Source organism: Podarcis raffonei, chromosome 14, assembly GCF_027172205.1.
Source record: "Podarcis raffonei isolate rPodRaf1 chromosome 14, rPodRaf1.pri, whole genome shotgun sequence".
Classification (NCBI taxonomy): Eukaryota; Metazoa; Chordata; class Lepidosauria; order Squamata; family Lacertidae; genus Podarcis; species Podarcis raffonei.
The window spans coordinates 37,594,180-37,607,777 of NC_070615.1; the positions used below are offsets into that span (position 1 = coordinate 37,594,180).

The 13,598-nt window shown below is 48.1% G+C and overlaps 1 protein-coding gene across 1 annotated transcript; it reads left to right on the forward strand.

Moving 5' to 3' along the window:
• The first annotated feature begins 5,840 nt into the window (after nt 1–5,840).
• On the forward strand, nt 5,841–10,488 carry IGFALS (insulin like growth factor binding protein acid labile subunit). Its single transcript, XM_053365284.1, has 2 exons — nt 5,841–6,849; nt 8,076–10,488. The coding sequence occupies exons 1-2, from the start codon at nt 6,834–6,836 to the stop codon at nt 9,869–9,871; spliced, it is 1,812 nt and encodes a 603-aa protein (XP_053221259.1). The 5' UTR covers nt 5,841–6,833; the 3' UTR covers nt 9,872–10,488.
• The last annotated feature ends 3,110 nt before the right edge of the window (nt 10,489–13,598 follow it).

Consider the following 13,598-nt stretch of genomic DNA (forward strand, 5'->3'; position numbering starts at 1 on the left):
CTCTTCCAAGATTTCCTGGTAGGCCAGCGATTCAGTTGGGCAAGCAACCAAGGGTTTACAAACATAAGAACTTAAAAACAGAAGAATAGACATGCTAGATCAGGCCAGTGGCCCACCAAGTCCAGCATCCTGGTCTCCCTGCCAGATGCCCCCATGAGAAGCCCACAAGCACAACAGGATTTCCCCCTCAGTGATTCCCAGATGCTCTGCCTCTGACAGTGGAGGGAGGACTATGGAGGCAAGCCCAGCAGGCATGACTCGGGCTTCATCCACCAAATCTTTGGATTTGTTTTATGGAATGTCTATGCTGCAGTGATTTGGAGCCTGTAAATATAAAGAAAGAAGAATGTGAGGGCTGGCATAAAAAACAACAAGCACACAGCACGGCTTTAATTTGGAGAGTGACTCCAAAGTTTGCACAAGTGCCACACTCCCCTCTTATCTGTGACAGACCCAGCACCTCAGCTCTGGGTCCCTTTTTATACTTTGCATCCTGATTGCAGCATCTGGGCTTGATGAGGCATGTGACCCTCACCTGTTCCAAGCCAAATCCAGCTGAGGAATCACACACCTTCTCCCAGAGCTAGCAAGCCCCACCTGGCCAGCTAGGGAGCTGGGCTGTGGACCATTGCCTGCCTCAGCCTCCCTACGCCTCAGATCCTGCCGTGTTTGTGTCTGGCTCTGGTGATGGGTCTGCTGTTCTGGTTCCTGTGCACTGACCCCCAGCCCCTCGTCATCCTCCGTCACCCTGTGAGTACTTCCTACACCAACCTCTCCTTCCCCACCCCCAGCTTGCCACAGTGTGTCCAAGCTGGGATCCTCTTCCTCATCTTCCTCCTCCCCATTGCCCTGCTAGTTCACGACTCTTAGGAAGGTTTGCCTTTAAATGTGAACTGAATTCAATTTCTCTCCCCTTCCCCACCCCTATGTGGTCCATGTGTGCAGACACAGTAGCAGATCCAGCAACAAAATGTTCCTTGTCTTTCACCCAGGGCTAGCGCAGGGTGAGGCCACCACCTCAAACGTGGAAACCCCTGAGGTGGTGTTCCTGAGGGCACCCTGCCTGCCTCCACCATTGATTTCACGAGATGTTGCCAAAACCACGTGGCATTTTGAGGAGCTTGTGAGATCTCACCCCTCTCGCCCGAAGTGGTGAAACGGGATGCAGCGTCCCCGCTTCCACTGATAGGATGACAAGGCGCCACCTTCCTCTACCTTGTGCCTATGTTTGTTTGTGGAGTTGGCATTTCCATCCCCGGCCCAACGCTGGCCAGAAAGTTCAGGTAGTCACAAGGACGCCTGTTCTCGCCAAAAGTTGGCGTCTCCTCTTGCCAAGGTAAATTTTGCATTGGACAATCATTATCTAATCTGATTGGAGTGCAACACATTCTGTTCATACAAACAATTTCTTAGAAGAAACTAACTGCAAGTTGCGTTATGGATGGCGGTACCCCAAAATGTCTAAAACGCTATGCATTCCTCACTTCCCCAATCAGGGTGAAGTTCTAGGGGTGGAAGTACCTGGGTTTGTCTTGGCTTTTGAGGAGAGATCACTGTAGGCTTGTGGTGTTCTGTAAACAAAACAAATACGTATTAGAAAATGTACAAGTAGAGAAGAACTGAAGGCAAGCAACATAAGCAGGCGGTAGACCCCATGCTTCACATCAGATCTTCCCTGGGAGAGGTACACAACACCCAGATGAGGCTAGCTGAAAAGGTCTTAGTAGTTGCTCCCAGACTTTGGAATACCTTTCCTAGAGAGGCTAGACTGGCTTCCTCCTCTTTGTTCTTCCACCGACAAGTGAAGACTATTGTATTCCTGCAGGCTTTTGGGAACTGGAAAGGGCTTTAAACAGTGCTGCACTGTTTTTAATATCTGTATTTTAACTGGGCTTTTTTCTATTGCTTTAATTTTATTATAGTTTAATTACTCTTTAGCTATTATCTTTTTTTTTTTAGCTTTCTGTGTTTTATTCATGCTCATTTTATTTTTTGTGAGTTTCCTGGAGTCCCAGTTCTGGGAGAAAGTTGGGATATAAAATAAATATAATAAAAATAACAGGAGTCCATTAAAGCAAATGAGGTGCTGCCCTACCAAAATTCAGCCAGCCCCCACTTCCCTGCCTTCTTACTTACAACTAATCAGGGGAGGCTCTGCCTGTCGTTGGCTCTCGCTCCACCCATTGGTCTCCCTACCTTTTGCCCTACGAATCCCAATGGGCACTACATCTGAGGATGCTTCCATCATTTAACTCACAGCTCTCTCTGTCTTGCTGTCACATCGCAGCTGCTTTGTCCATTACTTCGCACATGCACTCCTACCTTCTCTAAACTCCAATGGCTTTTTTCATTTAAAGCCTCCCAGACTTATTTATCCTTATTCTGAGGTTGCTTTTGAGGGCAAAAACCAGTGTGGTGTAGTGGTTAGTGTGTTGGACTAGGACTTGGGAAACCAGAGCTCAGATCCCCGGTCTGCCATGAAGTTCAATGGGTGATCTTGGGCCAGTCACTGTCTCTCAGCCTAGCCTACTTCACAGGGTTCTTGTGAGGATAAATTGAGGAGGAAGAGAACCATGTATGCCTCCTTGAGCTCCTTGGAGGAAATGTTGGAGTATCAATGCAATCCTTTGCTTGGCATCCGTCTGTCTCAGGAGACAATGGAGAAGTCAAACTGTTGGCAGGTTGCAGCGCCTGCTGTGGTCATAGAGACCGATGTAGAAGAGACATGTTTTGTTGCAGCTGGGGCAGACCAAGGCATCCAGCTGAGCTGCTGCAGATGGGCGCCCATACCTTACGCCAATCAAGTTGAGCTTATAACTTGTAACTGCTGCCTCCTGCCTTGTTTTTGCTGAAGTTACCTCTCCAGGACACAAGCTCGGGCAGTGTGTATGGAGGTCTTGAGCTGCTTAGACGGCAATAAGGAAATATATTTATTTTTTTGAATTTATATATTGCATTTCTTCCTCAAGGAACCCAGGGCAGCAAACAGGTACAATGATTAAAAACAGAGAGTAAAAACATTCTAAAAAGTTTAAAACATTCTAAAAACAATAACAATTTTAAAAGAATCAGATTTTAAACATTCTAAAAGCAATTACATTTAAAAGCATTCTTCCAGGCAGTGATTATGAGGGGGATGGTTGAAATTTCTCAAGAGTAAACAGAAAGAGTTTTGACCAATGATGGCTGCTGAAGCCTTCAGTGCCAAAAAGCTGTGTTGGGTTGAAAACTGCTGGAAGTCTGTTTCCCAGAAATGCGCATCATTAAAATGTGCTGTCAGGAAATGTTGGCTACCCAGCAAAACAACAAACAGAACCCTGCTCCACCTTGCAACAGATTCAGTCAATTCCTGTGTTCTTTCATCTGGGAAAGGTAGCAAAACTGTTCTTTATTAACACTCTCATTTCTACCTTAATTCAGGTGTTCTTTTGGGATGCAGATGAACTTGTGTGTCACTTTTGAGGGAATAGAAATGAGAGAACGGGCCTTTTCCACAAAAGCTTCCCCTGCTACAATTATGGAGTGCATTCCCAGGATGCTTTGGGGGAAGAAGCCATGACTGTTTACAGTGGTATGATACTGCTTTAAATCTATAGTCCAAATGAGGCCAATATCATGCTCTGGTCTGACACTGGGTGAGAGAAAGATGTAACAATGGTCAGATGTTGCAGGACCTCGGATAGCTCCAGGTGAGCAAGACTGGTGCCTCTTCACCCTCACCCGCTTGAGAACTTCAGAGCCTTAAAGGGTCGAACCCTGTGGCCAGGTAAAAGATAAAGGGGCCCCTGACCATTAAGTCCAGTCGTGGCTGACTCTGGGGTTGCGGCGCTCATCTCGCTTTATTGGCTGAGAGAGCCGGCATACAGCTTCCAGGTCATGTGACCAGCATGACTAAGCTGCTTCTGGTGAACCAGTGCAGAGCACGGAAACGCCGTTTACCTTCCCGCTGGAGCGGTACCTATTCATCTACTTGCACTTTGGCGTGCTTTCGAACTGCTAGGTTGGCAGGAGCAGGGGCCGAGCAATGGAAGCTCACCCTGTGATGTACTGCGGGAGGCATCTCATTCCTCAGGCTCAGGGGAAGGTTCCTGCGAGGGTCCAGGTTCTGGTGGTCTGCGAGGTTCTCTTGGGTGCTCCCATCCAACATCCTCAGGTGCAGTGGGTCTCCTGATCCTCAGCAGGTCAATTCAGAGATCCAGCTTCTTAGCTGCTACATCTACAGCAGTGTTTTTCAAACTCGGGTCACAAGCTGTTGGACTACAGCTCCCATCATCCCTAGCTAGCAGGACAAATGGTCTGGATGATGGGAGTTTAAAAGGGTGATTTAAAGAGATGGGGCTGATAATGTTATGTATAGCATTTCTACCCTGTATTTTAGCTAGAAAAGCTGGCAAAGCAGCTTAGAAAGATCTGTGACTGGATTGTAGCCTACCATACGAAAAGTAGAATCAGATCCATTTTCTGCTGACTTTTTGTTCTGGCTCTGACCACCACAGCCATGTGGCCCCCAGAAAGCTTCCTATGAAGGAATGCGGCCCTTGCAGTGAATAGGATGCCTGGCCTCTGCTATAAAGGATCCAGGCATTTGTCCCATTTGAAAAACACTTTCCAACATACATGTATGTGGGTGTTCTTAGTATGAGCACCCATGGTTTTCTTTTTTTGTCATTCCTAACGAAATTCCAGCTTCTGTTTTTTCTTGGCTCGAAGGTCTCTGCTGAGTCAGGTCTTTTTTTAGAGCTTTGGCTGATTACGACTTGTGTCAATATTTACTTAGCGCCTGTCCGATTGTGTGCCTTTCCCATTTCTCCTTTTTGATCTATAATTTCCAAGAACAGAATGCTAAAATAGAGCGTTCTGTGTCTGTGTGTCCATGTGTGTGTGTGCATTGGAGAGAATCTAAATTATATAGAGAAGAAATATAGGCTGTGTGTTTGTGTGTGTGTATGTGGGTGTGTGAAGGGGTGAAAAGCCCAGTGCTCAGGACAAGGGTGTTCCCTGTATACCCATCTGTCTTTTCTCTTGGGGCTCCATTCTTTCCCAAATGTGTCCAAGCATTTTTCTCCAATCGGACAATGTTTAAAGAGCTTTATCCAAGCAAATAGAGAACACTGTGGCTCTATATCCTGGACTGGGCCTTGCTCTTCTCTGCCAGGCACTGCTCATTATCAACAAATAGTTTTGCCCCAGCCCTGCAAATGCTTCAACCAGGGGAGCGGGAACTTTTTTCAGCCCAAGGGCCACATTCACTCAGGGGAAACCTTCTGGGAGCCACACTGACCACTACAGCACACAGAAAAGGACCGTTAGCAAAGTCTCTTCAACAGCGTAGACAGAGTCCAGAGGGGGAAAAAATAAATCTTGACAACTCTTTACTGAGCAAACTGAATAAAAACTGTGTATAATTTGATGAGAAAGGACCAGAGAGTGTTTTGTTTTTCTTAGCTCAGGCTTTACACATAGCTGGAAGGCATGCAACAGAAACATACAGAGGAAAAACTTCCTCAGAACTATGCAGCTAATCGGAACTCAGGCTACCACACTGAAGATCAAGCCACTCTCTGCCTGGTTGCCAAGCAACACCTCCACATCCATCCTTGGTTGGCATGATTTAATATTAACAGAAACAACCCTTAAATTGCCTATTGAATGGTCCCTACTGTTGGACTTCCATCAAGGACAAGTGGGGTTATGGCTTGGAATAAAGAGGAAGTCTCCCCCCCTTCCATGCCATTTTGAATAGGTGCAAGATTCTACACTAGGGTGTTTCTGTAGTTTGGCTTTAACACAGTCCTCCTCTCTTCCCCCTGGGACTTGCAGCTTCCAAATGGGAAGCTAAGCTCCAGTTCCCAACACTCTTTGCAGAGCGCAGGTCCCCCTATCAGCAGACAGCATTCTTGGGTAGCTTCTAGGTCCCAGGTGGCAGTGACACCTGCCCTGGGATGGGCAAAGGGACTTGAGTCAAAGGGCTGAATCTGGGAGCTGCCCACCATGTCAGCTTTCCGCAATACTCCTCCTCCTGGTGTAGCATGGCTCCAGGATGTTGTAGAGAAACCAGTTTCAGCCTGGAAGGCTGCTCAAAAAGGAGCGTGGCTTTCAGGGTGAAAAAGTTCCCCCACCTTTGCCGTAAGTTTGCAGCCTGGTGCTGGAGGTCTCAGCTGACGCCTTGAATTCTCGGCCAAAGAAGCAATGGTTAGCCTCCAGTTTTGGAAACTCTAGCTTCTTCACAGATCTAGCTCCAACCATAAGCAAAACAGACAGGCCCCCTTCATGAAAAGGGCCATAGCCCAGTGCTTTGTTTGCAGAAGGTCCCTGGTTCAATCCCCAGCATCTCCAAGGAAAAACTAGGAGGTGGCAGAATTGGGGGCAGGAGGGAAGGCCTCTGTCTTGAAAAGCTACAACCAGTCAGATTAGATAACACAGTGTTAGATGGTCCCATAGTGTGACACCTCCTTCTATCCTCCCTATAGACTGGGTCATCAGGGTAATTCCTCTGTGCAAGAGCTGGCCATCAAGGAGAGCCAAAGGCCCATCTAGTGGCTAGTCACATGCTTCTGGGAATCCTACAATCAGAGCGTGAGGGCAATAGCCCTTTCCTGTTTTAGTGTCGCAGCAAGGGCTAAAATCCAGGCTGTGTCACCAATGCAAACCTAGTGGTATTCCTAAACCGGTGACGGACTGGTTAAAAGCAGCCTGTCGGTAGACTGCTGGACAAGCGTCAAGGCGGTTGCTGCTGTATTGCTACATTAGCAGCAGGCGGGGAAATGCAAAGAGCAGAACTTGCCTGAGGTGGCTGGGCGGACCTTTGCCTCCCCAGACGTTCACCAGCAAGCATGAGGATGAACAAAGGTAAGGGGAGAATGTTGTGTTTTCCAACGATTCCTTTCTGTGTGTTTCTGTGCAAGGCAGGTCTCTGGAATGAGTGCAAGTCAGCCTCCCTGCCTCCTCCTCCCCAGCTTGGAAGAGCAGGTGGGCTGTTGTGATGAGCAAGAGAATCAAAATGATTGAGGGGCTCTAGGGGTGTCTGTAACAATCTGGGACTTTTTAGTTTGGCAGACAAAGTAAGGAACGGTATGAGAAAGGTGTACAAAATGATTTGGGGTGCGGAGAAAATGGGGAGAGAGAAGTTTTTCTGCCTCTCTCGTAATGCTAGAATTCGGGAATGTTCAGCGGAGTTGAGCGGTTGGGAGGTTCAGACAGACAAAGTCCTTCTTTGCACAGCACACAGTTAGACTGTGAAATTTGCTCCTACAGGATGCAGGGATGGCCAGCAAATTGGATGGCTTTAAAAGAAGTCTAGACAAATTTATGGAGGAGATGGCTGTCACTGGCTACTACTGGAGGAAGTATGCCTCTGAGTGCTAGTTGCTGGAAATCAGAAAGAGAGCAAGCAAGAGCGGGAAGGAGAACTTTTGTGCTCAGGTTCTGCTTTTGGGCTTCCGATAGGGGTTTCGTTGACCCCTAGACTAGATGGATGCTGGACTAGGTGGGCCTTAGTTCTGATCCGGAAGGGTTCTTCTTCTTTTCTTATGACTGGTCATCCTAACACAGAGAGAAATTGCAGCTGATGACCTAAGGATAGAAGGAACTCTCTCTTTGAGGTGAACCACATAGGCCTTTGGCTCTGAATCACCTGTATTCAAATCTTGTGATATGCCCACAAGAACGTAAGAAAATCCCTTCTGGATCTAACCCAAGGCCCATCTAGACCAGTTTCCTGTTCTCACGCTTGCCAACCAGATTTCTAAGGGAAGCCTCCAAGCAGTACCTGAGGGTGGCAGCAGTCTCCCCAGTTTAGATTCCCAGCAGCTGGCATTCAGAAGCACCAGGCTGGCCCAAGGCATTTTGGCACCTGAGGCAAACCACAACATGCCACTCCCCACCAGGGAAGAAGGGGTGAGTGAAGATCTACACCTGGGGAAATCAAATCACCTGATGGCTGAAGGAGAATCAAAGGATGTTGCTGGAGGGAAAGAAGCCACACTCAGGGCTGTCCAATGATTTTTGGGGGTGTTACACCACCACAGCTTGTTTTTTCCCTGGTTTGAGAGCTTCTGTCACTATCTGTCCCACAGGATCAGTGTTGGCGTTGACTCTCATTTGGCTGTTGGCAGCGAGGTCTCAGCCCCTCGAAGCGGGGGCCACCAATGAACAGGCCAGCCCCGAAAAGCAGAAGTGTCCCAGCCTGTGTGGTTGCAGTTACGACGAACGCAATGATGAGCTGAGTGTCTACTGCAGCTTGCGAAACCTCACCAGCCTTCCCGAAGACGTGCCCAGGGCCGTGAGGATGTTGTGGCTGGAGGGAAACAATTTCACTTCTTTGCCAGCTCTTGCTTTCAGGAACCTCTCCAGCCTGGAATTTCTCAACCTTCAGGGCAGCCACCTGTCAAGCATCGAACAGCACGCCTTCCACGGCTTGGAGGAACTCTACTCCTTGCTCCTCCAACACAACCGGCTGAAGTCGCTGGCGCCCAACATCTTCCTCCATCTGCAGAACCTGGTTTCCCTACATCTCAACAACAACCAGTTTAGCAAGATTGAGGAAGGTGTATTTGCTGGGCTCTCCAATCTCTGGTACTTGAACCTCGGATGGAACTCCCTGGTGGTCCTGCCGGACAAAGTGTTTCACGATCTACCCAACCTGCGGGAGCTGATCCTGGCTGGGAACAAGCTCCACTATCTCCAACACCAGCTCTTCTACAGCCTCAGTGAGTTGAAAGAGCTGGACCTGAGTGGGAATTCCCTGAAGGGCATCAAGGGCAACATCTTCACGAAGCTGCAGAAGCTGCAGAAGCTTTACCTCAGCCAGAACCAAATCAACGCCATCGCCCCACGGGCTTTCATGGGCATGAAGTCTCTGCGATGGTTGGACTTGTCCCACAACCGCCTCACCATGCTTTTTGAAGACACGTTTGCGGGCCTTTCAAGCCTGCATGTGTTGCGCCTCTCCAACAATTCCATTGCCAGTCTGAGGCCAAGGACCTTCAAAGACCTCCAGTACTTGGAGGAGCTGCAGCTGGGGAACAACAAGCTCAGAAGCCTGCCGGAAAGGGCCTTTGACAAGCTGAGTCAACTGGAGGTTCTCACACTCAACAACAACCATATCCAAGAGATCAGGGCTGGGGCTTTCCTTGGTCTTTCCAACATGGCAGTGATGAACCTCTCTGGGAACTGCCTTAGGACCCTCCCAGATTTTACCTTCAGGGGACTCAGCCAGCTGAACAGCCTCCACTTGGAAAACAGCTGCCTCAGCAGGATAAGGCCACAGATGTTCTCCGACCTTTCCAGCCTCCGGAGGCTCTTCTTGAGACACAACGCTATCTCAGAAATGGAGGACCACAGCCTGAGCGATTTGCACGAGCTCCTTGATCTGGACCTCAGGCACAACCAGCTGAGCAGCCTCTCCCCAAACCAGTTTGCAGGCCTCCGGAACTTAGAGTACCTCCTCCTGTCCTCCAACCAACTGCTAGACATCTCTCCTGAAGCCTTCACTCCACTTCTGCGCCTCTCCTGGCTTGACCTCTCCAGCAACTGTTTACAGGCCCTGGAGAGTGACATCTTCCGCTCCTTCCCCAGGCTGGGATATCTGAACATCGGGAACAATTCACTCAGAACCTTCTCGGTGGATTGGCTGAGCCCTTCGCTCGTCCAACTGTGGCTGGAAGGGAACAAGTGGCAATGCAACTGCTCGCTGAAAGGACTTAGAAACTTTGCCCTGCAGCACCCCAGTGTTGTCTTGCGGTACACACAGTCCATCACAGAAGGAGATGCTCCTGTATATACTTATAACAACATCACTTGCCTTAGCCCCGGGGAGGTAGCAGGACTTGATCTTCGGGACATCCAAGACACCCATTTTGCCGATTGCTAAATACTGGTACTTTTTACTTGGTTTCCCCTGCCCCCCCCAAAAAGCGCTTTCTGTATAGTTGGTGTCAGCATGCTCTTCTGGACCCCATGATTTGACTAAATGCATCTCTTGCAGGGGTGGCCCTCAGCCTGATTTTATACGGCCCTTGGGCCTTTGCAAGCGATCAATGAAGACTCCTGGCAAGAGAGGACTGTCCTTCCACTGGTGGGAAGAGAAGAGAGGGAGGTGACAGAAAGAAAGAAAAGAGGGTGGCTCCATTTTAACTCTGTCCTTTCTCCACTACCAGTTTTGGCCCCACTCACAGCGGCCCCTGATGGATTGCCCCAAGGGAAGGCGTCCCTCAACAGAAAAAGGTTGCTCAATGCTCATCCCTGATCTATTGGGAAAGGGGGGGGGGAACGGTCCCACATCTGTGCCTTTCAACACCCCCTTTCCCCTTACTTTCTAGACGCGCTATCCCCTGGAAGGGGAAGCCTGTGGGGCGGGTGGGAAGATTTTCATAAGGTTTCCATTTCAGCAGGCAGTCTCAGGTGTGGGTGGGTGTGTTTCCTCCCCCAGCACTATTAGGACAGTTACAGGTAGGTAGCTGTGTTGGTCTGCCATAGTCAAAACAAAAGAAAAAAAAATCGTTCCAGACCAACTAAGCTTGTAATTGGTATGAGCTTTCGTGGGCATGCTTCTTGGTATCTGAAGAAGTGTGCATGCCCCGAAAGCTCATACCAATAACAAACTTAGTTGGTCTCTAAGGTGCTACTGGAAGGAATTTTTTTATTTTGTTTCGACTATTAGGACATTTATCCTCCTCTGGCACCTTCAGAACTGCACTCCTGACCACAAGAGCCTGACACAATGTACTTGGCATGCTCAATTCCAAGTTGAGCAACCAAACGGGCTTAGCAGATGCAGGAAACGCCACGATGTGGCAGGTGCTCCATGTGGCAATATATACCCATTAGGCTTGGCACCAGCAGGTGTCACCCTTGGGCAATTGCCAGGGCCCTGAAGTCTTAGCAGAGCCCACCTCTGATATTGCCTGCCCTGGGTCCCTAATAATGATCACTGCAGAGTCTCCAGTGTTCAGATCTTGGAGCCTGCAATGTACTTCTGCTTTGGGGCGTCGTGTGGAATTGAAATGGCGCCTCTCAGACCCACAAGGGGTGCCACCTGGTGCTGGTCAAAGCACGATTGCAGCCTGCTGCTGTTTTTGCTGACAGGTACGCATGTCAGGGGGAGGCTCCGATGTAGGAGCAAGATCCAATACATATAGAAATGTAGGAAGCTGCCTTACCCTGAACCCAGACCATTAGCCCATCTAGCTCAGTATTGTCCACACTGACTGGCAGCAGCTCTCCACAGAGTTCCAGGCAGGGGTCTGGAGATGCCATGGGTTGGACTCAAGACCTTCTGCATGCATAGCAGATGCTCTGTGACTGTGCTAGGATGGATATGGTGTCAAAATCCCCATGGGAGCTTTTTGGCAGCTTCCCCATGGATGCCACATACTCTTATAAACTGCAACAGGTTAATAAACTTTCAGCTATGGCAGAGCCTTTTGGTTTTTCTGATGATGCTTTGTCTAAATAGGAACCACAAGATCTGAGCTATGGCTGTAATGTAGGTAAGTAGATAAAACAGAGCTTCTTCGAAACTTCTTGTGCCTGAAGAAACTAAATCAATGAGTAACACCAACAACATAAATACTGTATTGTAGAAATGCAGAGACCAATCACAATTCCTTTCTCCATCTCACCCAGGCAGAATCTCTGGAGAGAAAGCAAAAGGCCCATGAAGAATTGTCACATTATGTTCAGACATCTCATTCAATTGGTGTGAATTCTGTTGACGCATACACAATCTGTGTTATGCTCCACCTCTGCTCTTGGAGGCAGTAGGACTCTGAAGGCCAGTTGTTGGGAATTGCAAGTGCACTCAGGTCCTGCTTATAGAATTGCAGAGTCGGAAGGGACCCTGGGGTCATCTAGTCCAACCCCCTGCAATCTTTTGCCCAACATGGTGCTCAAACCCACAACCCTGAGTGCTTGTGGGCTTCCCAGTGGGGGAGCTGGTTGGCTCCTGTAAGAACAGGATGTTGGACTAGATGGGCCTTTGGCCTGATCCAGCAGGGCTCTTACGTTCTTAACGGAGCTTGCAGGTAACTTCCTTCTGGATTGGCATCCAGAGAGGCATAGATTCCCCTCCCTTAGATCAGCCACGTTTTTGCAACAGCCTTTAAACAAGAAAATTGTGACCTCAAGCAGATGCTGACCATGGGACCCTCCTCTCCAGGCAGACATGCTATCACCTAAATTGCACTGGACAGATGCAATAAAACCTTTAGTGCTTGGGAGCCAGTCATGGCCAATCAAAATTCAGAAGGTTTTTTATTTTTTTATCTCATTGACCTACAGTTCTAATCTGTTAGATGATACCATTCTAGATAGTCTAAGAAGTGCTGGTTGTGGAATTCTGCTTTGGGGAATTGTGGTTATCAAAAGTGTGCAATTAGATTTTATTTTTTCTGGTTGAGACTGCCGATTGATCTTATTGATTCAGAGACTGGAAATATCTCACACCTAATAGTGAACTCGGATGATGAGCGTTGACAGAAATAAAGCTAAAACAGGCCTCACTGAGTCATGAGTATCTGCCTACTTGTAGGAGCCCCAAGAGTTGCAAAAGTACAGGGGGGAAATGCTTAACATAAATACAACCCCAACCAAAAAGAAGAAGAAGCTCAATCACCATGGAATATTGAATATCAGTTGTAAAGTCAGGAGAGGAAAATAACAATAAATATCTCATTGACCTGCAGTTCTAATCTGTTATTGATTATGTCATTCGAAATAGTCCAAGAAGTACAGTGGTACCTCAGGTTACATATGCTTCAGGTTACATACGCTTCAGGTTACAGCCTCCGCTAACCCAGAAATAGTGCTTCAGGTTAAGAACTTTGCTTCAGGATGAGAACAGAAATCGTGCTCCGGTGGCACGGCAGCAGCAGCAGGAGGCCCCATTAGCTAAAGTGGTGCTTCAGGTTAAGAACAGTTTCAGGTTAAGAACGGACCTCCAGAACGAATTAAGTACTTAACCCGAGGTACCATTGTACTGGTTGTGGAATTCTGCTCTGGGGAATTGTAGTTATCAAAATTGTGCAATTAGATTTTATTTTTTTCCGGTTGAGATTGCTGATTGATCTAAAATAAAGTCAGGAGAGTAAAATAACAATAAAGTGGGGAGAGGAAGATTGGATTGCCCTACCAGGTGGTTGGAATTTGGGAGCCCAATGTACTAAAGGGAACAAGTGTAGAGATTCCCCAAACTTGGACCTATACAGATGCAACATGTGGGAGGTGAGAATGGTGCAGAGTAGGTGAGGGCCCTTGGAGCTTCTTCATTAGCCCAGCAACCTTTCCTGCTCACCCATCTACTAAGGCTTGGGGATAAAAATCCCTCCTATTGGAGCATGGCATGTGTGCATAAAGGATTGTGCGGTGGCCACCCCCTCGCTACCAGCTCTGGCCAAGCTCACTTGAGCCACACTGCCTGCTGGTGATCGGTCCCTGGATGTTTAGCAACAAGGTAACGCAGAACTTCAGGCAGCTGCTGAAATTATGGCACAAAAGTATGGGGGACCCTTATTTTATACATTATTCTAAATAATATAGATTGACTGCTCAGAAAAATCTCTAAACGATGCATCTCTAAGCAGCAACAGCGTATTCCCTAA